The sequence below is a fragment of the Anarrhichthys ocellatus genome, unplaced genomic scaffold (assembly GCF_004355925.1).
Source record: "Anarrhichthys ocellatus isolate YVR2014 unplaced genomic scaffold, GSC_Weel_1.0 scaffold7, whole genome shotgun sequence".
NCBI lineage: Eukaryota > Metazoa > Chordata > Actinopteri > Perciformes > Anarhichadidae > Anarrhichthys > Anarrhichthys ocellatus.
The window spans coordinates 4,200,577-4,227,368 of NW_022280037.1; the positions used below are offsets into that span (position 1 = coordinate 4,200,577).

Below are 26,792 nucleotides of genomic sequence, written 5' to 3' on the forward strand. Positions count from 1 at the left end.
AAAGTGTGTGTGTGTGTGTGTGTGTGTGTGTGTGTGTGTGTCTGTGTGTGTGTGTGTGTGTGTGTGTGTGTGTGAGAGATGGGGGAGGGGGAGGGGGGTCAAATTGTAAACATCACACCACAGTTGCTGCTGCAGCAAACCATCCATGCAATGATTAAGAGCCTAAGAGGGTGAGAGGGTGGGTGGTGATCGGTGGAGACGTGGCTTTTTTATTGAAAGGAAAGGAACACCAGCTTTCACAATAAAAGCCCCAAACAGAGCATCACAACAGACTGGTGATGGTGGTTAGCAGTGGGAGGGTTTACCCACATAAGCTTGTCATAGACTTCCGTTTTGGATTGTTAGATTTATTGGTGCAATTAATAATGCAGGCTGTAAATACGGTTTGACAGTAGTCTGATGTCATCACCAGACAGGGTGCAGCAGCAGCAGGCTTTTTCTAAAGGTTGAGAATAGCTGGACTTGAGGCCACGTTGCTAAGCAAAAACAAATGTGGCAAACATCCAGGTTCGTTCTTTATTTGCACGGAATAATATTTAAGGTTATAGCCACAGATTCAAATAGCTGTTTCCACTATGACTCTGATAAATGAAAAGGCTAAGTGCTTGCACTTTAATAATTCAGAACGAGCGACACTGCTCATTACAGCAAAAATGTTCCTTATTTATTGCCCTCAGGGTGTGTTTGTGATTTACAATATTCCTGTTGGTAATGCAAATGGTCCCGTGAAGAGACCTGGACCTGAATAAGCAACATAGGCTGCTCATAGAAGCCGTGCAATAGAAACAGCGCAGTCACTGTGTTGTCAGCACTGAGTGGAAAACGATCCCTTTGTAGTTACGTCATCTTTCAATCCAATCAAAGCCATTAGTCAGGTGTGTGTGTGTGTGTGTGTCTGTGTGTCTGTGTCTGTGTGTGTGTGTGTGTGTGTGTGTGTGTCTGTGTCCCCCACCCGCAGACAGCCACACCTCACACCTTCTGCTCACTGCAGCCTTGACGTGTTTCAATGCCAACACCAACCAAGACGAAAGATGGAAGAAACCGATATCCCTGAACCAGACTGAACACGTTCCCCCATCACTGTTGCTATGGCAACTGACATGGAAGTGCACCACGAAAACAATACCTGCTGGTGTTCAACATGGCAGCAGTGACAAAGGTGCACTGCTCCCCCTAGTGGTGGAGAAAGAAGTACACATGACCTGCTTTTTTAGCATTTCCAGAACCTTCTTGCAGTCCCGAGTAAACAAAACCAGGAAAGTCTCTGTTATTTAGTGTTTGATAATATAACTCATGATATTGTGCCGCTAACTCATTCGTCACATTCTGCTGGACCAGGGTGCATTAGTAGCTGAGTTTCAGGAAACCAAAGCCAAACAACACTCATTAAGATGTTATTTCGTCAGCTCTTTATCTGGTGAAATTCAAGAGGAAGCCTTCAAAGCTCCTCAGTAGGAGGGCGCCCCAGTTTTGACTTCATAGGATTATGTAAACACAATGTTTACAAGGACAGAGCACCGCCAATAGAAGTCAGAATACCCACGTCAACCCCAAATGTGCAGCTTAGACAGCATTAACTCCTGCTGACTGCGACTGACGTCTCTGACTTATCTAATCACAGAGAGATGGAAGGAGCCAGATGCTGTCACGGTGTAGAACGAAGGTTGTTTTTCCTCAACATCTGCAATTCCATAATTTGAGAGCGTTATGTTGACACATTTATACAGTGTGGCTTTTGAGTTTCAGTCATCATGAATGGTCATAAATGTGAATCAATGCATCCTCATTTTGCTTTTTTTCCTTCTCAAATGTACCACCAGGGGGAAGTAGACCTCAGGAAAGTACAACCCCCCCAACACACACACACACACACACACAGCAGTGGAACATCCCATCTCTCTCAGCAATCCTGTTTACTTTTCCAGCCTCGTCAACAAAATAGTGCCAACGCACACCGTGCAGGTAGCGTCCGCAAGGTAAACGAACACAAGTACTGCGTTAGTGACTTGATTAAAAATACGCTGTTAATCATTTTCCGTCTTGCAGTTCGTCAGTTCGTACCGCTAGCTATGATGAGGGAGGTTTTAGACACAAATGCACATGCGATAGCTGTTTAATTCGGGCATGAAGACATCGGAACGCTACCTGTTCCACAGCACTATTTCTGGAAAGGCAATACCCAGGATAGCAGCTTTTAAGCCACGTTGAACCTCTGCAACAATGAAAAGATTACAGACATGTTTTGTGAAATTCTATTCCTTGCATCCTTTAGGAAATACCTCATTCTGTGCAAAAGAGAAAATCGAGATTTCTAAGACTGACCTTTTTGTTTATCAAAGCCCTGCAGGACGATTGAGGCGGCAGGCTTTCCGAGGTCCCCTTTGCCCTCATTGGTGTGCTTGTGCATGTCGTCCTGGTGGGGCCTCTCCGATCGCATCTCTGGGGGCACAGCAGCAGTCGGTGGCTTGGGCTTGCTGGGGCGATCCTCCTCTGTTTTCACCGGGGTCTTGACCTTCTCTGTGATCGGGGGCTTGGCTGGCGCCGCCTCAACCGCACTTCGGGGAGGGACGACACTGGGAACCAGTGGAGAGGGGGGGCTGCTTCCCTGTTTGGGGCCACTGATGCCCTGCCCTCTCTTTGGGCTCTCTTCAGACGCAGACTCAATGAAGAGATCACTGTCGAGCTCTGCCTCTCTCTCCTCTCTCAGAATGCTGTAGGCTGTGGGTGGAGCGTGGTTGCCTGCGAGGCCCAAACCACCCTTGGCGACCGGGGGATTGTCAAAGGGGTTGTTGGGCTGGCTGAAAGTGCCCTTGCTCTTAGGCGGCTGGACAAATGGGTTGCTAGCGGCCTTTGGAGGCTCCTCAGACACCAGCTCGATCTCTGAGTCTCCAGACTCGGCGCTGCTTCCATCTTGCTCCCTGCCGCCTGCCTTTGAACTTGGACTGCTTTTGGAAGCTGCAGGCTTCCCTGCGTCAGCCTTGAACTTGTCGTGGGAAGAGAATTCTTTTTCTGTTCACAAAGAAATGCAGAGAGGGCATTCAGGGCTTCACTCACATTACAAATTCAGACATAGAGTATCTGCACATACAACTTAAAGCCAGTCTATGTAACTTGAAAGAAGAAATAAGTCTTCCTCTGACAAATCAAATTCAACTTTGTTGTTGCAACCTTACTTGCAGTCAGCATCATCTGCATGAAATATAGCTGCCGTGATGTAGTTTCTTGACTTGTCAAGTATTTAATTCACATGATGGGATAAAATCATGCATTCCCATCTGGTTATTGTATCCATAAATAGTTTCTTAATTGTTTTTCCAGACAATGTACAATACTAAAATATACTGATATTGCAATATGAAGTTCTGTATATCATGATGGGGGATTTTATCTACATCCCCAACTTCTACATCTGACTACGTGTGACAGGTATGTGTGTGTGTGTGTGCTGAGCCTACGTGTTGGTGAAGCATTGGGAGTGGAGGCGGGGCTGTCATCCTCTGGCTCCGATAGCGTCACAGTGGGAACCCCCTGCAAGCCCACACTGAGGACGTTTTCACGCTCGGACACACTGACTGGAGGCGCGTGTTGCTGCGGCTCAGTCTTGGCAGTTTGAGGATGGGACTCGGTCAAAGTGATCTTCACCGGGCTGGCCGTCTGCGGGGTGCCACCCAGGTTTCGGTAGGAGCGGTAATCTGACAGCTCTTCATCAGATGGCTCCTCCACATAGGGGAAAGAGTGGGAGCCCAGAGCTGAACCTAGGTTTTCCTCCTCCTCCTCTTCCTCATCTCCTCCGTGGTTTTTATCCATGTAGCTGCCCAACGTGTCCACCAAGCTGTGCTGGTCATGGCGCTCATCCCCGTGGCTAATGTCCATGTAGTTGTAGGATTCTGTCTTATCTGAGCCAAACAGAGATTTCGGCATCTCATCAGCCAGGTTGGAAGTCATCGTGGTGCTGGAGCTGAAGCTATAGGCGTCGCTGGAGAAGGGATCCAGGGCAGAGGAGCCAGAGGAGGGTTTGGACGGTTTCAGGTCGTCCGACAGGTAGGAGGCTTCTCGACCCGATGTGTAGCTCTGATTTGACATCAGGGAGGTGTAGACATCGCCATCATCATTTATGGGCGTCCTAAACAGGCCAGACATGTGGTCATCTAAAGAGATCGACAGGAAGAGAGAGAACTGAAACTCAGTGAGGTTAGAAGGATGACAGCAGTCTCTGTGTCACACGCTCGAATCAAATCAGCCCGTGCCGGAGCTTTTTGGATGAATGAAAACATACAGTTAAACAAGACTATGCTTCAGCTGGTGCTGCTGCCAGGGGAAAGGGGCTATGGCACTGGGAGGGCAGCATAGTCAGACTGGGTGCTCGGCTGTGAAGACCAGTGAGGCAGCAGTAACAGAGGGTACTTGTACTCAGTGTGGGACAAAGGGGGATTGTTCAGACCCCAAAAAACCCACAGTGACACAACCAGAGTCTGTTCTAAATCATGCAGGCAAAGAGCTTTCTCTCGTCACATCTCTGCTCTGCAATCACTATAATCCTGCATCTCCCCCTGACAAATTAGTGTTATGAAAACAAACGCGCACATAAAATACACCGTATGTGCAAGCTAAAATAAAAAGGCTACAGCTACTACACTAGGTTGACAAAACTCTTCCATGATAAATGTTTAAAATAAATACTTCAAGCACAGCATGCATCTCTGTGGTATTCAACACACATGCAAAATTTAACTAATACTAGTTAAAATGATACAATTGTAGTGCTAATGATCTTCAATTAGGAATGCACAACCGGCACATGTCGGCTGTGAATCTGTGTGCGCTCTGCTGTAAAATATCACTCAACACTTCACTGAATAATTTGTTACAGCGCTGCAGCAACACATTAAGGACGCTCATATTACATGACTTGCAAAACAGGAAGAGACAAACTTGATCGGGATGTTGTTTCAAATGATCAGAAGTCAAGGCCAAGGCAGGTATTCAGTCTTGTTGACTTTAAGTCATTTAAGTCAGGATACTCCCCACTAACAAACACACACTGTGTCATGTTCATACACAAATACAGGAGCATACACACAATATACATACCCTGTACACCACCACTCTGATGCTAATATGTGCTATGTACAAGTCAGAGTTTATACTTCCACATACTGAGCACCTCCTCCTGCTCTCTAGCCCTGCTTCTCCCGGGGCAGCGGTGGTGCTATAAATAGGCTGGGTCCAGCTGCTGGGCTGGATGGGATTTAAAATAGCAGCCTCGGGGTTAGCTCTGGAGGATGCTGAATGACTGACAGAAGACCCAACAGGTCAGGACGACCCGTCCCTCCCTTCGCTTCCTCTAAAAAGCCCCACCACCCTTCCCTTCTGCCGTCCTTCCTAACGCTGCTCCTTCATCGTCATTAACAATACATCGCACCGCAGTACAATGGCACGAACGCCACACACCCATGCTGGGACACATGGGGGGGAGGGCTGACGTGACATGGAGGCAAAGCAAAGCAGGCCCACGCTCTTGAGCTGCAGATTATTTAGCATCTAATAGACTCAAATGTCTTGTAGATCAAGCCATACGCAGTATGGACGGACAAAGCCGCTGAGCCAGCTTCAGTTCAGCGACACGAATGCCCTTGATGTACCGCCGATGTATAATCCTCTTAGTGTACGACCATCGTATAGGTCACGTCAGCCATTACACTGGCAACACCATCCTAATCTTACACTCACTGATAAACTGCACAAAAACCTACTCTGGGAAGCACTCGGGGCCTCTACACACTGTGAAGAGAGGTGATCTCAGGAGCTGTGAACGGCCAGTAATCCTGTTGACTGTAGGCAACACACACACACCCTACATACCAACAGATGAACTCACCAGCCTTTGCATAAGGCATCTGTAACCAAAAAGAAGCTGGTGCTGGGCTTTAACTGCCGTGGTGGCAGCCATGCTGGGCATTTTGAATGTGTTGATACGGCGTAGCACCCAGACACTGGGGGGGGGGGGGAGAACCCTACAAGGCTGAAACAAATGCTTTGCTGCACTCGGATGGGATTGGATGTGACAATAGAGGAATGCTCCGCTCACACTGTAGCCGCACAACGTAATCATGTCACTGAGGGGATGGTGTAGTTAAATAAATAAGTCCCGGTGGATGTGCTGTGAAGGGGCAGCCCTTTTGTTGTCCTCTGTGCAGCCAGTGCAGCCCCGAAACTAATGCAGCCTGACAATCTGTGCTATACGCCAAGGCATGGGCTCCTAATTATCAGGCTGCAGACGAAAACATGCGAGCACAGACGCTGTTAAAAGAGCCAGAGTTGCAAAATGAATATATTACCACTTCTGAAATGAAGGGGTTTACTGAGCTGCATGTGGGACTCTGTGTGCAAGAGGGTTTATTCCCTTGAAGACACTTACTGATCCACTGCAGTTATTCAATAAATAAACTAATGCGATAACACAAAGGGATTTTAAAATCGATGACAAATGTTGTCTTTGCAAGTCTCCAGAACATCGTGTTGTCTCACTTCTAGCAGCCAGGAGTCTTTCAAAGGAACTATCGAAGTAAACACCGCTGTTAATATCATCAGAAGTCCAGCTTTACTTTTAATCGACTGCAGTGTAATGATTGCATAACTCTGTCCGCGACCCCCTTTGACTGCGGTGTTACCTTTCAGGAGCTCTATTTCACTGCATGACCTTGTGGAAAGTAATCCATCAAGACGCTCACTTACTGGGCTCCTGTTTCAAAGCCATCTGTGCCTTTTTGAGATGAAATAATATGCTGCAGCTATATCATTTTAGGTACTCATTGTCCCGTGTGCTGGGAACTGCACTATACGTTCTTCCTAAAGATAAAAACAGAAATTGTTTGAAGACTGAATAAGCTGTGCACATTTTATGAAACATTGAAATTAGCCAGTGAAAGACTAAAAAAACAATGTATGTTAACAAAGAAATGTTTACATAAATATGTTATTTGAAAGTACACAGAAGTACATATGTTTTATAGAGAGGGATAAACCAAGGCTCACTGTGACTGTTAATGGTCTCTGGCTTTATGTATTGATTACAAAATCCTTGGCTGAACAAATAGATGAATACTAGTCACTAACTATCCACTTTAAAGAAGAAGATAATGGAGAGCACAAAGGCAGTCTAAACTAAGAGCTGAGGTTCAACACGACTACGAGCAGACGTCGATAGGAGAGCAGTTGTGCTGAGGGATACAACTGCCCTGAGCTGCATTGATCCGAGACAACGAGGACCCACAATTATTGTGAGAAACGTCAGCGTCTCCACCGTTCTCAGAAAAATCACTAAAGGCCACACAGGACGAATGTTGTTGTTCCAGCAGCCCTCGTCAAAGATAAATCAATGCAGAGGCAGTTAAAATAAAAGCTAATCTGTCCCTGTTCAGAGTCTTAAGTCATGGTACCTGTCTTCCACTGTATTGATCCTATTTTTCTTGCTTCGATAGAGCTTTATGGATCAATGGAGAGGATGTGGGAGGAGCTGTCAATTCACTGTGACTTTGGATTGGCGGTTCACTTTTCATTGTACAGAATTTGGCATTAAAGCGTACAGACGCGTAGACCACAATAACCAACACCAAAATAAGATGGACTATTATTGTTTAAAGGTCTCTCTGCTGGTATAGTAGCTCTGATCCCACGAGCGGTTTTGTAATACTCTGCTCGGGGATTACTTTGTGCCCACAGGCTGGAGAGCTGGACCGAGGCAGTCACATTGTAAACATACCATCATATTTCTGGCTTTCCATTGTTTTCAGTGTAAACACAGGGGATGAAAACACATGATGGATGATGATTTATTGATATTATGATAGCAATAATGCTTTGTTTTTGTCCCCTGTAGTGGGGCTTTTTGAGTCCGTCATGCTTTCATAACTAGGCATTAGCTAATTGTTCCTGGAGACAGATGAAGATGAATGAGATTAGAATCCTGGGATGAGCACTCTAAATCATCCAAAGCAGACAGACGAGTGTAGTGTGCACCCTTTAAACCTTATTGTATTATGTAAGGTGCTGGACAACACATTTTCAAACACAATAGCTGACACTGACGCAGTAAGTAAGTGCTTTTGTCAGAGTCAGACACTGAATTAAAGGGATCCGTGGCCGTAAAGACAGTTCTTTGTATTTCCTGTTTTTTCCCTGACAGTCTGGCCGAACTATCGGCCTCCTCATCGCAGCCTTGCCTCTCTTGCCATTAAGCTGCCCCTCCCCCCCCTCCTCCTCATCATCCTCTACCCCTGTATTATCTTTCATTTTTATCATCTCGTCTGAAAATACCTAGCACTGCTCTGCCCCCTGGGAACAGGAGCTAAATGCACAAATGCACTGTGCTGGCTTATGCAGTGCAGTGGAGTCCACTAAGTGCTTTCCCTATTTGACAGCTATGGAAAAGACCCGGCCAGACATATGCTGTCTCATCCTTGTCCCTGGTGATATGCTGAAATGGAGAAGAACTCAAATCTAATCCACCTATCGAGTATTGTGTTGGAGGATGTTTCTCACGGCAAAGGCACTTTGTCAGGATGTGATGAAGTAACTAATATAATCCACTGTAATGAGCTGGTAGGAAGAAAAAGGACGTCACCATGTGTGTGCACAATATGCACTGAGTTGTTTTCTTCTCAGACAGCAGGAGAGGCTAGTAGACACACCATGTGCTTCAGAGAAACTGTGGGATTCTCACAGCAAACTTAGACCTCGTCATGATTCAGCAATATCTTTCCACAACTTTAATCCTCATGTCTTTGGAAACCTTCACAGGATGAAAAGAAAAGCTATACCGTACTGCACCGTCTGTGAACCACGGCTAAGGGTCTGTCCTGTAGTGATTTCTTACAGCTGAAATCAGCATTCTTAGCGTCCTGCGGGTAGATTACTGTTGTGAACAAGATTTAGGACAAGGGACGGATCAATTACCTAGAGAGGCAATTGTAGACATCTTGGAGAGTTATTATTTAACAATTCACTCCGTTCAAAAGGCCCAAACTTCTTTGCTTCCCTCGGTAAAACTAAATATTTTAAGTTTCCAAAAGTTGGAATATTATTTTGTGATTATTCACCAGCACCAGCAGCGAAGGGTAGTTGGTAACAGAGGGGGTTGTTGTGAGTGATGCGTGTCTTTGACGAGGCTCAGAATAGACGATAATATGTCTGGTCAGCAGGAAAAGGTCCAGTCTGCCTTGAGATGTGATGAGATCTGCACTGTTCCTACCAAGAACACAAGTGACAGAGTGGATTATCTCACTGGTATGGACACGGCTCAGCGGGAGTCACAGCAATAAGAGACAGCTTTTCTTTCCATTTCTAGGAATCAAAACATAATCTGTGTGTGTGTGTGTGTGTGTGTGTGTGCGTGCCTACAAGCGTTGGAGCTTGCCTGGCACACTGTTATGAAAGTAGAGTAGAGCATGTGCTTTGTTGTCATTTTCTAAGAAAGCCGGACCAAACATCGACTATTCAGTTCATCCTTTCACGTGTATTTTACATGCAGTCTGCTTAAAAATTATACATTTTGTAAGTTATATACATTTTGCAATAGCTTTTTTTCCAATTGCACCACGTTTATCTTTAGATGTTTAAGTTCTGCTTGCATGCTAAATTCTGCGCCTCAAAAGGGATTAAAGTCTAAATTATGCATCTTGTACTGAACGGAAAAATAACATTTTTCTTTTTCTTGTTTTGGATCATAGCAGCCAGTGGAATGAGAAAGGCCGGAGAGGAGACTAGGCTGCGATTTTTCTTTCTGTTTTTTTTTTTCTTTTTTTTTTTTGAACATCTTCTCATGAATTTTTCAGTGAACTCGTGAAAGAAAGTACACGGCTCTAGTTTTGCTAGCCAAGCGAATAGTGAACCCTGTTCTTTCAGGATTAAAAATAGCAGCAACAGCCGAGCTGTGCTGAGGAGAGAGTGGCGGACTGAGGTCTGCATGATGTTCCCACAGGAACCACTCCAGCATCCAATAATATAACATTAGCAATATCCAGACAGGAAAGTTTAGGCTCCAACAGGACTGATACTATCTTTTGGGATTTAATCATTTTCAGACACGTGCTGAAAATGGCTATGAAAGCTTTAGGGCTCCTCATCTATTTGTCACCCCTCTGCCCCACCATACCATAGTGCAGGTATTCTATGAAGCTATGGATACAGGCCTACCTACATGTGGGAGCTGGTACAACAGGCTACTGTTAAAGCGCGCTGCTTCACATCTGTATGACAACACAACGATACAACAATGGGTCATAACTGATGTTTCATAATGCTAAAGCTCTACCTAAGCCTGCATACATTTAGTTTAGAAGATGTCTTAAACCATCACTGTGGCGACAGCTCATTTACGATCATCTCACAGAAGTTACTGTGTTTTCAAGCCCCGAAGTCTTAACTGAGCGGACAGACAGACAGACAGGTAACGCTGAGTCTGTGTGACAAACGTACTGCGTCTCTCTCTCCCTGTATTTACATCTATGTGGGGTTTGTCCAAAAATTAACCCCGACGTGGCTGAAATACTACGAATTGGTAAATATCGACACTTAACTGCCACGCTTTTACCTGTAGATGCAGTTCCCATAGCAACGTGAGGCCCTTTTTTCCCGTCGTCCTGAAAAGGATGAGATTGTGGATCCAGGTCTGCAGACACCTCGCCGCCTCTCGGCTTACATTCCTCACGGATCTCGGTGAACCGGGCCGGTGTGTTCCCAAACAGGCCGTTCCTCTCGTAGTCATCCCCGAACCACTTCCCCTCCGAGCCGAGCTCCTCACCGGGCTGAGCAGACATGCCTGTTTTATCGGACAGAAGAGATACGCGCTAACGATACACTGCTTCTTCTTCTTCAGCTTCTTCTTCTTCCTCTTCTTCTTCTACAGTATGCCGGGGCGCTGTTTACTGAGCAGTGGCAATGGTTGACAGAGACAAACACACACACACACACACACACACACACACAAACAATTCAGAGCTCTTTGGCTTGCGTCTGTCTACTGAGCCGCTGGGGTTTGATTACACGCCACAAATGAGACGGTGTCGGTCGGTCAGAGGAGCAAGAGGAGAGGAGACGAGGTTGATTGTTTTAGTTCAGTGCTCCAACGGTGACGTCATGGTGTCCGCGAGGCTCAGGGTTGGCACTTTATTTGGGGCAGAGTTTCTCACACACACACACACACACACACACACGAGAGGCGTATAAATGAAGTCGAGTGTGACATTTGACGGAGTGAATGACAGCTGAATTATATGCTGAGAAACCAGGCCACAGTGACTCTAACGTACAGATGAGTCCGTTAAAATGGACGCAGAGGGAGTGTAATAAAGTATAATAAAGAAGGAATGTCCGAGTCAATAATGCGCACTGACATTTTCAAAAAATGGCAAGAGTTTCACGAGTGACGTTGTATAAAAAGTGTGCCTAATAACAAAGCAAGCGTTATATGGTTTTTGTGAGAATGTATCTAGTAGTGTAGCGCCCTCGCGTGGTCGCTCAAAGTATGACCAGGACCGCACACGTTCTTCCAACATGGCTTCTTAGCAACCAGACGCGCCTGCCTGGACACGGACCGACGCAGTTACCAAACATTGCTGAAATTTAGTTTGTTTAGTTCCTTACTAACCTCGGTTGTTTGTTACCATACACCCGATATCTGGCAGCCTAGTCGACATGGCGTTTATTTAGTCTCGCAATAGACCATGAGTGAAATAAAGCAGGATAGATGCATTAGAAGAGTGCATTTAATATTTCTCTAAGCGTTTTCCCAGCTATGGTACATTTCAAGGCAGAAAAGTGATGATGCAGAGTGAGAAACAGAAGCACCGCGGGGACGAGGAGGTGGTCAAGGAACTGGTGAGTAAATGGTATCAAGGTTTAGATCCAGTTTTAATATTTGTAAAGATATAGAATGTTGCAATGCAATGGTTTATAGTTATGTATTTTTGCTTGTATTATTTTCACTGCCATATCATTTTCTTTTTCAAATTATGATTCTCGTAAATATGTTTTCATCAACAGTGCTTGGCCAATGGAGTGTCCTTTGGAAATATTGCACACGTAGGAAGCAAAGTCGGCTCCCTGGAGATCTTCTTCTCTGGTTTCCCCCGCATGGTTGGGCTCTCCTTCTTCCCAAGGCTCTGCCAGTTTACCATTTTGGGCCAGGATATAAAACACATTGAAGGACTTGAGTGCTGCCCCCTGCTTCGGGAGCTCTGGGTAGTCCAGTGTCATCTTACAGTAAGTTTGTTATGCTGGTAAAACAATAATGCAGTGTGTAATGCCTTGAATCAGTGATTCCAACTTATTGTTTTATTGCAGAGTTTTTTTTAAACCTTACACAATGTAATCACATGTCCCCCCCCCCCCCTTGTGGCATTTAATGACAACAAATCTTGCATGCAGTGATCACAACCCACAGTTTACTAAACAATAATGTGTCCCATCATCTTATTTTGCAGGGGTTATCTGGGCTACAGGATTGTCTACAACTAGAGAAACTTTACCTGTATGATAATCAGATCTGTGAAATAACGAATTTAGAATTGCAGATTAACCTCGAAGTCTTGTGGCTCAACAACAACTGCATAACTCAGATAAAGGTTTGAACTCTTGTCTGACTGTCTGTCTGTCTGTTTGCATGTTTATCATACAACATTCTACAATATGTGTTAACCTGTGATTTCTATTGATTTGGCTCATGAAAACGACATATTACACGATCTCTAGCACATCAGTAAATATGACAACATGTTATTTAAAGATATCGTGCTTCTTTTTTGATCAGTTATCTGCTATGCGTGTGTGTGTTTTTCTTCTTCTAAAGGGCTTGAACACGCTTCAAAACCTCAAAGAACTAAACCTTGCGGACAACAATATTGAAAAGATTGGTAGGTTTAACATTCCTCTGTATTTTTGTGTTATGTTTGATTGCAATTCAGTGAGCTGTTTGAAAAAAAAAAAAAAAATACTTTTCAACTTATTTTCAGGGCATAGCCTTGATCCTAATGTCAGCCTTCAGAATCTTAATCTGTCCGGGAACAAGATCAGCTCATTTAAGGTGAGAACAGAAATATGCTATTGACATTTCTTCTGTAAAAAGTGTTCCTACTTATTTGTAACATCTTGTTAAAATCCTTGGACTGATAAGGGCGATTTAAAATTCTTGTGAGATGTCGGGGTCAAGTCACATTTTCAATTATTTCTACAATGCGCTGGCTGTACAAGACCTTCAATAAGGTATTGTGTAGCATCATTTCAATTCATATCATTCAGGATTCAATGATATACATTCATGACTGCATCTATTTAAAACAAATGTAAACAACTACTAGATTTTTGTGATATGACATTTTTCGTGTTCGTCAGCAATACACTTTAGACATATACTGTAGCTGACGGACTCATTCAGGCATTAGTACTTCGTCATTGTCTTGTTCGAGGTCATTTTGACGAGACGGTATTTCGGCTCCAGCTTTGATTTGAATGATTAACATCATATTCCTGCAATCCACCTTTTGTCACAACCCAGCTTGGCTTTAAGGAATGTGATTATTGTCATTCACTGTACTAGGAGCCCAGTATATTGCAACCACTGCTGAATCAAAGTAGTTGCTCCTTTGCCATTACAATGTGACATTTGTTTTTAGCTGATGTAAAGCAAGTACATGCAAATTAGATGCAAAATACATCTGGTTTGTATATATAGTGTCTTTTGTGTTTTTAGGGAACAACCTGAGCCTTAGAGTGAAGAAAAACCTGATTATTGAGCTAGCCTGTGTGTTCTGCTGTTGATATTGGTGTAACAGGAGCTGACCCTGCTTGCCCGCTTACCCCGTCTGAGAGAACTAGCACTGAAGGACCCAACGTCAACCTCAAACCCAGTGTGTCTTTTGTGTAACTACGCCACACACGTTCTTTACCACATCCCAGGCCTCCAGCGACTTGACACCTACGATGTATTGGGCAAGCAAGTCAAGGAAGCAGCTGAGGTATTGAGAAGACCAGCAGGATTTCTGCGTTACACCAACTGAGCTCATCTGGGTCTCTGTTGTGCTTGTCAGAGGATACACATTCTCTTGATTTATGTTGATTGCTAATTATTTGCTTTAATAAGTTCTAATAACATTTCCCTTAAATGTTCCTGAGAGCTTCAGAGATATTAAAAAGAAATCACACACATTTGTTCTGTTTTTGGTTGTTACAACTCATATTTAAATTGGGTCAAATATTTGAATCCAAGACACATTTCTTAATTGAAAATTTCTCTAGGTGTTTTGCATTACATATACTTTTCCCTTTATTTAGTTTGACACATATAATACCTTTGGAAACCTTATTGAGGTACTGAGTAAAATAAAATCTGGTTTAAACAATGGCTGTCTATATAAAACAGTATGTTATACTTGTTTGCATCTGTGCATTTTGTTTACCTTTTTTCCCCCCTTTAGTCCACAGTAATGAAGAAAACAATGTACTACAACATGCGTGTACGTACTGCTCAGAGGAACCTGGCAGAGGTGCGGCTCAGTCTGATGGAGAGGAAGAAAACTATGTTACAGTTACCAGGAGAATGCATCAGAACACTCAATCACACCCTCAAGAGTGTACGTACAATCCTTGAAACATTTTTGAAATTATTCCAACAGCTGTAAAAAGAGAACAGTTATTTAGCTGCGATCTCCAGCCTCAGGTTTCTGTTGTACAAAGTTAAGAAAGCATGTTTTCATCTGGATGCATACCTAGCTTGAAGGTGAGCTCTCCAAGGTGCCAGCTAGTTGTAAGAAGCCTGCCTGCACGTTGGAGGACGGATCGACCCACTCGGTTGAAGGTTCAATCGACAGAAGTGACCAAACCACTGACATCAGTCGCGATCCAGCCGTGGAGCACAAAATACTCAACAAGATTGACGCACTGAGGGAGCGACTGGTGCCATGGATGAGGAGGCTGAATGAGTCTGTATATTTGAATAAGATACAAAGAGAATTTTATTTTGCAATATAGAATTTAGCCTCATACTGTGCATGTTTCTGTTTGATTAAAGAAACTGTCCTAATGTGAAAAAAATAATGCTTCCTCTTCTGTATTCAGGATTGAAGCCTGGTATGAGCGCGGTTTGACACAAGCCACAAACATGATGGAATATACTGTCCAGTTTCTATTGATGGAGCTGGAAAGTGTTGGAAATATTCGTTTGGAAGAGGGCTGCTGCACAGACCTATGGTACGTACTTGGTACAATATTATTAAATACAATTACAAACATTTTCAGTTCACCAAGGACAAACCAAAAGCAGATCCCCCTTAACTCACATTTTTTATTTTATGTACTCAACAGGTTTACTTCCTGTTGCGACCTCCTGCATTCCCGCTTCTCTCATTCAGACTTTAAGGTTCACAACATTGCTGGCATTAAGATCAGTAGAGTTATCCGCATCCACAACAGTGCTTTAAGACTGCGCTTTGAGGACAAACTTCACACCCTTCTAGCAAGCGAAGAGTCTATTTCTTCACTGTAAGTTAATTTAAACTGTCGTGAAATGTGATGATAATCGCATTTTTTTCCCAATAATGAACAGAATTTGTATCTAATTTAAACATTTCAAGCAGGAACTACAGACGTCGGCTGGAGTACTTGTTCTACATAGCTGACCCTGAAAAAAATAGCGAGAGGGAAGAAATTCTGTGCATTCTAGAGGAAGGTTTCAAAACAACCGAACAAAATAAGGTGTGTTTACTTCTGTGCACCTTCTCACAACACTCCATCCCATCACCCAGCATTTATTCCTCTGAGCATTGAGAAAGTATTTCAAGCAAGCAAATCATGGATTAGTAACTTCACTACGTATACATAACAAAATGAAGAGCAGTTGCAAAAACGAATTTCTATAGGTACAGAAATAACTACACACGAGTGCTATGAAACAGAACAGGATCTATAATTTCTTGTTATCACATAAACTCCAAATTATGCTGACTTTTACCATATTGACTTTGAACTAGGCATTGGAAAGAGAGGGTGCTATACCGTTATCCAACAGCCTGAGTGTGGCTGAACAGCCCAGAATTGAACACGCACTGCGCCAGGCCAGCCAAGACGAGTCCAAGCACAGCACGGACACAATCCACTTCAGGCACGGTGAGTTAGTTTTGCTCATAGTTTTATATTCCCCTCAGCTGTGGCTGTTGTATTTTTGTTTTTCTGAAATGCTACTATTTTTTTGCCTGTAGGTCAGATTATTGTTTCCAAAGTTTTTGTGGGCCACAGCGTGCCTATCCGAGAGGGAGACCCGCTGGACAGAAGCACATATCCCAAAGCATACTCAGTTTATCGCAATGTGGACACTAAGCACAGAACTGCACCAAGTGAAGGTATGCTGTATTACAAACAAAAACAAAACAATTTCAGTCAATATTTCTGAAATGTGTTTACATCTGTGTTTTTCATTCAGAGAGACCCGACTCCACCAACACACACACAGGTCCTGAGTGCAGTCCCAGACGAAGACAGTGGTTTGTGTTTGACCATGAGCTTGTCCTGCCTGAGTACATCATTTATTTTGAATACATCACCACCGGGGTAATTCATTCATTGGTTTTGTTATTGTTTGATATGACATGAGTCATTAATAATTCTTGGACCAGTTCTGTTCTGCATCTATATCTTCCTTTTGGTTACGTCCTGTTCAAAGGGAATACATATGACACATCTATGATATAAATATAGATAAATCGTCTTTTCTGCATAACTCTTCAGTGCAGTCTCATGTGATCAAACTTCAGTTGCATGGCTTTAAACCAATACTCACAGATGATAACACATAATTCTCTTCCCTAGTTGCATAGTTGTTTTACACATTTTAATTATATTTTAGTACCCATTACAAGTCAATAATTGTGTACCTACCAGGCAGTTCATATGCCTTGTGATATGTTGTTACTAGGATCAAGAACAACCACACAGCAAAGGCATTGATGAGACTCCGTCCAACGACATCATCCTAGACAGGGAAGTCCTCAACATGGAACCTGTGCTGAAACCGCAGCCCAGGTTGTTGAGCTTGGATGACAAAATTCTGCTTAATGTGGCCAGAGCCAATGTCCTCAGTCAAATCACTGTAAGTTTTCTGGCTTTTGAAATGACAACTTGAGTTTTGAAGCCATGTCTTGTACTCATGATAATCTTCAATGTATTGAACCTCCAGGTGCTAAACCTTCATGGCAACAGTCTTAGGAAACTAAAGGAGATTTCCCGCCTCACAGCTCTGCGGCATCTTACCATCAGCTTCAATGAGTTCACACACTTGGATGACATTTCTCACATGGTAGGGGGAGACAGGGGATGGCAATAGGAAATGTTATTATTAAGGTTAAACGAATCATTGTCAAAAGTCATGAGAGTCATAAGAGAGCAGCATTTTCATAGTAACCTCTATACAGGGAGACTGTGTTTTGGAATATGGCATAAAGTGGAAACATTTAACATCTACTGTCTCTGTTACCTAAAACACAGCCCAACCTTAAGTTTTTGGATGCTAGCTACAATCGCCTAGTGACCCTAGAAGGGCTGAGGAGGTTGGGACAGCTCCAACAGCTCGACCTGCGCTGGAACAAGCTGACCAAGGCCAGAGAGGATACAGCTGTGCTGAGAAAACACACGCCTGCTCTGCTGAAGCTTGACACCCGATTTAACCCCTGGATCGGGGTGCGTGCTGTTATCAAATAAAATCTCAAATATATATTGTACAAGGAACAATGAGGAGGTATACAGTGAAGCTGTTTTCCTTTTTTCAGTCCAAAACAGTCCGAATGACCACACTGGGCTGTCTAACAACCCTCACACACCTGGACAATATGATGGTAGCAGAGCAGGAGGCTGCTTATGCTGTTCTGATGGCAGCCGGATCCAAAATTAACCAGGTTAAGATCTTACAGATATCGCTGGTTGCTGTTTTTTTTGTAAATTTGAATATTGATTGTGTCAAAATAAGTATTAACATGCTCCAATGAAGAATACATACAGTTTGTGAACATCTACCTGTATATTTCTTGATGCACTGTAATTCAATCAGACCTGTTGACATTCTGCACAGGCATCTCTTCTGGCTCACTCGAGTACCAACAGGGACCGACCCCGCAGTCTCAGCCTGCTGTCAACAGCCCAGCTCTTATGTCCTCTCAGTCCTGCACCCCGGGGCCTCACCCGAGAGCTGGAGCTTGACTGGACTGCAAAGGTGAGCTTCAGACTTTAGGGTTTCTCCCTAAAGGTGTGATTTTTAAAAGTGCAATTGTAAAGCTTTAGGAAAATTACCCCCTAGGAAGTTACCATGATTTAATTGTAATACACGTTTAACAAATGTAATGATTTATACATTTTTGTGTTTCGTGTTTGTGGCCCCAAATATTGGCCAGATCACTGTCCTAAACCTTGACAGCCAGAATATTTCCAAACTGATCAATCTGAATAAGCTGGTCAACCTTCGCTGGGCTTCCTTCAATGATAATGACATTTCTAAAGTGGAGGGTCTTGACAGCTGCTTGAAGCTGGAGGAGCTTTCCCTCAACAACAACAACATAAGCACACTCAATGGTTAGTCACACGATCAACTTGACAATGAAGTTGGGATTACAGAGTTCAGATGTACCTAAAAACGAAGTTGCTTCTCATTTAAGTCTTATACTCTTAGCACAGCAGCCATCTTTATCTCTGTCTGTCTTTGCCCTCTGTTTTTTTCAGGACTATCAAAGCTGCAGCTCCTAAATAAACTGAGTCTGGATGGGAATCAGCTGTCTAGTCTGGATGCCTCAGCCTTAGATCGGCTGCCTAACCTCTCCTTTATGTCTGTGGAGAACAACTGTATCAGTTCTGTGCATGGCATCCAGAGAGTTCGCTCCCTTCTTGAGCTCTACATCGGCAACAACCAAATCTCTACGTCCCGTGACATCTACTATCTGAAGGCAAGTGGGAGAGAAAGAAGGACAGTAGGTTTCAGATTGTCCCTTTGTTTTCCATGCCCGCTGTCTGAGCTCATATGCTGCTCTTTCTTTTTAGAGATTGACAAACCTCATCATTCTGGATCTTTATGGGAATCCTTTCGTGGAGAAACTGGAAAACTATCGGATTTATGTTGTTTTCCATCTACCCTCCCTAAAAGCTCTGGATGGCATTGCAGTGGTATATACTGGCATTGCAGTGGTATTTACCCACAACAGCAACCAGTCAAACCTTTCAGATATTGTCTCGTATTTGCTGTTGTTTTCTCTAGGAGGTGACTGAGTGTGAAAGTGCAAAGGATATGTTTGGAGGAAGACTAACCCCTGACATGGTAGCAGAGAAGCTGGGCCACTCAAACTACACAGACATCGCCTACCTTACCCTGCAGTCCTGCTCCATTAGGTAACAGCCCCGCTAAACAGACATATAAACACAAAACACGTGCATAAATGAGCAGGATTATAGTGATTTACATAGTTTGAAAGACGAGGCTAAATTAATGGGTTTGTTTCCTCCACAGGATGGTTGATCTGTCTCCAGCAGACCTGTTCTGTAGGCTGTGCAGCGTCAACTTAGACCACAACAACCTCACCTCTTTTTCTGGCCTCATTTACCTGCCCAACATCAAAGTACAAATTACACTGAATGTCAAAAAAACAACAGGCTGGCTTGAAATGCACCTGAGCCATGAACAAATACATTATTTCCAGTATCTTCTTTATAGGCTCTGTGTCTGAACTACAACCACATTGAGTCCATCCTGCCCAGACGGAAGGCTCCTCTCACAAACAGGCAGATTTTGTTCAGCAAAGTTCACTCCAGTGGTTACGGCCAACAGAGCCCATCTAAAGGCAAAGGGTAACACCGTTCTTATTTCACAACTTCATGTATTTTTACATTTTACAATGTTGCCAAGTGTGAAAAATGTGTAAAGTGTAACCATTAGGGGGCAGCACTGACCACCCAGTGGATGAACTGTCTCAGTTGTTGCCTATAAACCATCCTAAAAATCTAGTTTCAAGATGTTTTGATTTGATTCCAAATAAGTTCACATTTATTTCCTAAAACAAATTAAATATTAATGTAAAAAATATATTAAGTATCAGTATACTGTGGGATTAATTATATGCTCTTCCAACCACATCCTTTTATCGAAACCAGTACATAAGCAGTGCTGTGACTGGACATGGTTTTGTTTGCCCTGGCTGTGATTGCCTTTAGGTGGTCTGCGTGTGTGAGGTCTGACCAGTTAAATTAGGCAGCAGAAGGAGAAAGAGATGTTCATTTAACCACAGAGGTTTCAAGCTGTCATTCTGTGACTTTGTTTAAGGGAAACTGGGCCCCTGGAGCCACTGATGGGCAGCCTGGAGGTGCTGCATTTGAGTCACAATGGCATCTCCAATATGGCCAATCTGCAGCTCAGCAGGCTCACCAATCTTAAAGCACTCTTCCTTCAAGGTATGTATGGTTGGCGTCCCACCCCTCCCTCACACAGCCTGTTAAAAGTGCAGTGCATAAAGCCTGTGAAAAGGCAAACACTGAGAGCAAAGTCTCCCATAGACTGTAGGCCAGGTGGGAGATGAGACCTGAAGAAAAGAATGACTGACTATCTTTCAGATGTTTTTGATGGCTTTTGATTGAGCTTATCTTTGTCAGAGGGATTTATCCCACAAAGCCAACCTTATACTTGTCCATTCTTCATTTTTTGCTTTCAAAGCCGTCTCTGTAAATTTCAGTGCTTTTAACACCTAACAAATGTTTAAACGCTGCATTTGATATCGTTTAGGGTGTTTAATTCACTCTTTTTTTGTACATGGAAATATCAGACTATTGTTTGAAATATCTTTTTATTGTTTTGATGAGGTTTCTCTTGCGATAGGTAATGAGATCAGCCAGGTGGAAGGATTGGAGGGGCTTCGCCAGCTCAGAGAGCTTGTGTTAGACAGGAATCGGATCAAAGCTCTGGCTGATAACTCTTTCATAGCCCAGAACGTCCTGCTAGATCTGCACCTTGCAGAGAACCGGATCCGGGAGCTCAACCATCTCGATCCTTTGATTGAGCTCCGCAAGCTCTTCCTTGGCATGAACAAACTGCAGGTATTCTCCTTCAGCAGCCGTGGTCTCCTCAAATGCTGGATTTTCTTCATGTTTATATTTTAATTTTTAATAAAACTGCATATTCAGATTTCCTTTAAAACTGCCATAATGACTCACACCACAGTGATTTCCTGAGGTGACCACCAAGGTCACGGTAAGCTTTTGTGCAGTTTTTGATTTACCACCAGATTTTACTGATTGGTTCATATGAAAATGTGTCAGATGTTTTAGAATGTATTTTATGCAGTGTGCAACAGTATTACTTTTCCCTGCATTTGTAAGGACATGAAGTATAGTAATCATGAGTCATTACCACACTGTGGCATGCGAGGGGTAGCATTAAGGAGAATCAAGTTTGATTGAAGGTCAGGTCCGTGTGTATGAAGAAAGAGGGGAACAATCAGGACAACATGTAATCAGCTTCTCAGTCTGCATCTGCTTCTCACCCGGGGCGAGTGATTTGCACTTTTGTTGCTAGTTCCTTCTTCCCTTCTCATCCTTAATGTTTCCATGCATTCAATTAAGATATAAAATACAGCAATCATCCCAGCCCTACAGTTCTCACAGTGGGGGCGTCTTTGAATTACAGCCAAATGCAACCATAAACCTGGGAATGAGAAAAAACACCCCCATGCCCTGTTGCGTGCCCAAACTCTCTCATGAGATTAATGAGAGCTCACACGTGTAATCTCTCCCATCAGCTGCTTCCATCCTCCCTAACCCAAAATTATGAAAGGTCCAGCTCTGATACAAATCTCTCCATTTTCAACACACAGGAGGCTACAACCAGTAGGAAAGAAGAGCAAAATGAGTGGGTAGTGAATGAAAGATTGTTAAATCAAATCTTTGTTTCTTTACTTTTTGTAGGACATCACAGAGCTTGACAAACTAGAAGTTCTTCCTTCGCTGACTGAGCTCTCTGTTATTGGCAACCCTGTAAGTGTTACAAGTGCATTAAACATATTGAGGTAATGTGAAAAAGTATTTTCCAAGATTGTTTTCCTATAATGAGTTTTGCCTAGTTATGTGAATCTACTAGCTTTCAGTCACAGGGTTAGCGAATTCTTCCACTCGCTAACAAATGATCAAAAGCACGCTCACAGGCTCAATTTCTCACTTGCACAATCCAAACCACTATCCCAGTGTAACTCTGGTAACAAATTAAGCGATTACATGATGGGCCATCTGCTGTGCCTCAAACTGGCTGGCATCAGAGACAAATCCCTTGACCAAATGGCAGGGCACTATTGGCCTGGTTACATCACCCATCTGGAGCTCATGGATCAGGCCTGAACAGCCCAGGGCCTCCCTATAGTCCATTGGGCAATGCTCAGCTGTGGGCGCCTCTTTTCTGCTGGACCCCATCCCCCTTCTCTTCCCATAGGGGGGGTTAATCCTGCCAGGGGGTAGAGGCCAACAGCCACCCTGGAGACTATACCTCCTGCTGTTGACAGCATGAGATTGCTACCTCACCCATGTTCCCTAGCCAAAGTCTGTCTTGTCCTCTCCGCTGGACATCCATTGGCACGCACTCACAACTTCATCACAGCAGCAGTGTCCTATAGGAACATGAAGTTCTGTGACTGGACAGGCTGAATTTGTACCCAGGCCAGAGGGTGCCCTCACCTGGGAACTATCTGCTGCTGTCAGCTGGGTCACTGGAACAGCTGTTGGGAACATGACAACTACATCGGGACCCACATAGCATCATATTTATCCCAGATGTCTCAGGACAAGCGTCACTAATGCTCCACAATAATATTGATGAACTCTATCATTTTTCACCAGGTTGTTTCATCAAACAGGTGCTTTTTTTCTTCTTCCAGGTGGCCAGAAATTCTCTCCACAGACCAGCAATAGTACTCCATCTGTCCCAGTTGCAGGTCCTGGACGAAGTGATGATCACCCTGGAGGAGAGGACCAGGGCTGAACTCTTCAGTGCTGATCCATCAGTGAGAACTGCACACTCAGAAACAATTGCACACAGAATGTACAGTATATACTTAAATGTGCAGGGTCGTAGCTACCATTGAGGACACAAAGGTATTCGTAGTATTGCAATATACAGTATTTTTTTTTATTTTTGTTTGAATTTGATTACTTTAAGGACAAAAAATTAAATAAAAGGCTTTAGTATTTTCTTACCTATATGAACAAATAACGTGTCTGTGTTAAAAGCTCACAATGGTTCTTATTAGGTAAGATGCAGTCCAACTGAAAGAATCAAAATGTCAACAACCAAACCACAGCCACTAAAAAAGGGAAAAAGCTTGGATCAAACTCTTTCAGTCTGACTGATTTGATGTTCATGTAATGAGAGACCAAGGCAGTAATTCTCCTGCAGCTCTGAATTAAAAGCAGCCTAAGCCTGCTGGCATCATCCTGCTGATTAGATGAAATGTGCCCGGCCGATAATGCACCAGTGGATTTACCCCCTATTAGCCAGGTCAACACGACCCCCTCTGCTTGTTAGCATCATAGATGTGGAAATGACAGAGCAGAAGTCCTGGGTTTTCTCATTAAAAACACAAACTCAAACCTCCCCTATTGACTCTCATAACTGTCATCTCGGTTGACCGTCAATATATGTTGTGCCTCTGCTTTTGTTTGAATTTGAACATTGTTATTGATGAGTAGTATTTGCTATTCCCCTATAAGATGCTTATATATGTGGAACAATAAGCAATCTTCTCCAAGTGTGCAGGAGGAGTGGCCACACTGAAGTGACAGTAGTGGCCACAGGAAGGAAGAGAAAAGAGAAACTGTTTGAGTTAGGATGCAAATGTCAGTCGGCCAAAGACATTGAGTTGGAGTCTCACATTATCTGAATATCTGCTTATGTTTTAAAAATATAATCCTGTTCTGGAATATTACGTCTATCTTCCTCATGGTCCTTATTTAATATTTCTCTTAAAGACATGCTGCCAATGCCCTGGAGCTTCTCTTCCTACCACTGTCATAAACCTACCTGGACTGCTATCCCTCATGCCTCAAAACATCCCTCTAAGAGGAACGACTATAAGTGGAGGACTACAGAACTTTATGCATGGGCAAGATACCCTGCCAAGTAATGTGGACGAGGCCCAACCTCATTCCACAAGCAAGTGTGAGTGTGATATTTCTCATCTTGAAGATAATTTGTTTCTTGATGAATATGATTGTGTGTAACAACAAGCTGTAGAACGACACAAACTGTTAACTCTTTAAGTTATAATACAGTTAAAATGATTCACTTTATAGTATATACGTATACTGTATATACCAGATAACTGTACTGTGTATTGTATTAACCACTGGTTTGACACCCCTTATTCCACACCCTTGTATTAATTCCCAATTCAGACAAGAAGCACAGGCTCGGTAATGCTGTTCGTAGCGGCCAAGCTGACAATACATTTAGACACGTTCAAATAACACGAAGCAACCTGCCAATCACAGGTCTCCTTCATGATGGGAACAGAGTCATCATAACCTATCCCAGCCAGGAGCAAGACAGCAGGTTGGTAAATCCAAAATTCAAGAGACTTGATTATGCTTCTTTAAAATGTGAGGGATCTGTTTTAAAGACAATAGAATACACTTTGACTTTTTCCTACTTGTTATTCTGCAGATTTCCAAACAGCGGAAAACCTCCCCCCATGTAGCAGCTACAAGAGGTGGACACATGCAACAGCCATGTGGTACGATCATATGTCGTCGTATTTTAGGGCATCATATCTTGAGCGTGGTGTTATTGTAAGTGTGCCTTAATGTATATGAGCTTCTGCATACACTTATGTATGATAGTTTTTTGACCTGACAATAAATAACTTTCTGTAACCTTTTTTTTAATGTTTTTGCTGTTTACATATCAATAAATCACCTTTGGCACTCTTATGTTTAAGCTAAAGCATGTTTGGTGTTAAAGAAAATTAGGTTACTTGTAGGTTACATGTAGTGCATCCCTTTCAAATGCATTTATAATGACTGTGACCTTATTTTTTATCCACATATGTGGATCACTAACCATGGTAATCTGAGGATGAGAGGTTTTGGTTTCATTTCTGCTGCTATCCCATCCTTGGCCCCAAACAAGTGAAAAAACACCCACAGATGTAAGGGCGTGTGAGGCTGGCATGCTGCTTCCATGGGGTCAAAAGGATCCCCAACAAGTGGATAATCCAGCTTTAGCACACCTCTCTGTGGACAATAATCTGCAGTCACTCAGATAAAGATGTAATCTTGAATGAGGTCCAAACGGATTTCAGAGATTGTCAGTTTCATCATGTTAGCCTCTTTTCGAAAACCCCTCCGCAGTTTTGACTAATAGGCAAATCTCGTGTGTTGTAACTGGAAATGAACCCACTCTATTTGATATTGATGTTAGTTCTGCTGAACATGAGATTATAATCCTTCCTGTCTTCCTGACAGTTGAGCCTGGAATCCTGTAGTTAACAAAAACACCAGTCTGAGCCTTAAATGACGATACAGCCCATAGTATGTGGTCTGAAATGTGGTTCCTTCTGGGACCATTAAACTAATCATTGCATGATGAAAACCCCCATGTGAAATTATTTAGATAGGACATCTGTTTTCATCCAGCCACTGTGCAGACTATTATCTTTCTCACCAACCTCTTTTAGAGTTAAATTATTGTTTACTTTATCACAATACATACTCCTTAAAAAAGAAACACCATATTTGCCAAATACTGGAAACAAAAGCAGAGAGTTTTACCAAGAACACCCTTTCCAAAGGACTTCTCTTTGAATCCATTTGAGCCAGGAGTAAAAACAGACGATGCTTGGTTTACAGTGCATTTGCAATATGTTAGATGTATAAAGTATTCCATTTGTGCATGAAAAGAAAATATTTAAAAGACAGTATAAAATAGTGATAATGACATACAACAAATTTAATCAAAAAAAAGTAAGAAACAAAAAACAACAGCAGAAAAAACCCCAGAACAAACACATGCATATTAATATACACATACAGTGAGAACACCCCCTCCCCCTATCCCAATCTCTCTTGCAGAAGCAGCAACATTTTCTGTCATATTTCTAATTTCAACCTGAACTCTGTGGCGGTAATGTGACCACTAGGTGTCCTTAGAGCTCCATTAGCTCTCCCTGTACGACACCGCTAATCAGTCCTCGATGTATTTACCACTTGCCCTCTAGATGGTAATTTATCAGTTGAAGGCGGTTATGTGCGTATGTTTTAGTTTTGTGTTCCCTGCCTGTGTGGCCTTTGGCAACAGTGAAAAGCTCTCCCCAAACAAGCTCCTCTAATGCATGTACTTAACTTCACTTAATTTGTGTTAATTCCCAGCATTAAGCGGGGCTAATGACTGTGCAAGTGAGTGCACTGTCATTACCTTGCTCTGCCTGACAACAAATGGCAGCTGATGGACTCACATATAAAAAAAACCCTCTAATGCACAGATTTGGGAGATTTGGGAGATGCACAGATTTGGGAGATTTGCAAAGGATAATTGCACACTTTATATTTATGTGTACAGTATGTGCAGTATGGATATGTTAGAAATATCACTGTTTTAATGCAATTGTATGTCTATGTGTAAGTTTATAGTGAGCATACCACTTCATAGTATGCTTCACTTTGCATATCTGTCAGTATTTTTAACATTAATATGACATTAGCATAAAGATTGTGAATAATTCATCGGTCCAGAGTGA

The 26,792-nt window shown here is 43.0% G+C and overlaps 2 protein-coding genes across 5 annotated transcripts in view; one reads left to right on the forward strand and one right to left on the reverse strand.

The window, feature by feature from the left end:
• The window catches only part of rtn1a (reticulon 1a), a 19,168-nt gene extending 8,013 nt beyond the window's left edge, over positions 1 to 11,155 (reverse strand). Inside the window, exons 1-3 of the mRNA XM_031847018.1 lie at positions 10,592 to 11,155; positions 3,456 to 4,148; positions 2,323 to 3,009 (exon numbers count right to left, since the gene is read on the reverse strand). Of these exons, the coding sequence (XP_031702878.1) occupies positions 2,323 to 3,009; positions 3,456 to 4,148; positions 10,592 to 10,817 (1,606 nt within the window). The 5' untranslated portion in view covers positions 10,818 to 11,155. The remainder of the gene's footprint in view (positions 1 to 2,322; positions 3,010 to 3,455; positions 4,149 to 10,591) is intronic.
• Positions 3,439 to 26,365, forward strand: lrrc9 (leucine rich repeat containing 9). Of its 4 annotated transcripts, none has more exons than XM_031847015.1 (32): positions 3,440 to 11,877; positions 12,043 to 12,261; positions 12,483 to 12,623; positions 12,848 to 12,911; positions 13,011 to 13,081; positions 13,830 to 14,012; positions 14,472 to 14,627; positions 14,767 to 14,975; positions 15,112 to 15,243; positions 15,358 to 15,534; positions 15,627 to 15,747; positions 16,023 to 16,158; positions 16,251 to 16,391; positions 16,472 to 16,599; positions 16,964 to 17,137; positions 17,225 to 17,344; positions 17,533 to 17,724; positions 17,814 to 17,939; positions 18,113 to 18,253; positions 18,432 to 18,609; positions 18,757 to 18,977; positions 19,072 to 19,194; positions 19,286 to 19,416; positions 19,535 to 19,643; positions 19,739 to 19,872; positions 20,345 to 20,472; positions 20,894 to 21,111; positions 21,979 to 22,047; positions 22,938 to 23,063; positions 24,028 to 24,217; positions 24,550 to 24,610; positions 24,722 to 26,365. In XM_031847015.1, exons 1-32 carry the CDS (start codon positions 11,821 to 11,823, stop codon positions 24,753 to 24,755), a joined length of 4,410 nt encoding a protein of 1,469 aa, XP_031702875.1. In that variant the 5' UTR covers positions 3,440 to 11,820; the 3' UTR covers positions 24,756 to 26,365. The 4 variants fall into 4 exon arrangements, with proteins under 4 accessions (XP_031702876.1, XP_031702875.1, XP_031702873.1 ...); XM_031847013.1 differs by having other exon boundaries at positions 3,442 to 11,877; positions 24,454 to 24,610; XM_031847014.1 differs by having other exon boundaries at positions 3,442 to 11,877; positions 15,630 to 15,747; positions 24,454 to 24,610.
• Positions 26,366 to 26,792: the final 427 nt, after the last annotated feature.

Bases quoted from the DNA above. Each gene is read 5' to 3' on its own strand.
- lrrc9 (XM_031847013.1), top strand. From the start codon at position 11,821: ATGATGCAGAGTGAGAAACAGAAGCACCGCGGGGACGAGGAGGTGGTC. The intron at 18,254-18,431 runs GTGAGCTTCAGA...AATATTGGCCAG, and splicing joins AGCTTGACTGGACTGCAAAG to ATCACTGTCCTAAACCTTGA. The intron at 18,978-19,071 runs GCAAGTGGGAGA...CTTTCTTTTTAG, and splicing joins GTGACATCTACTATCTGAAG to AGATTGACAAACCTCATCAT.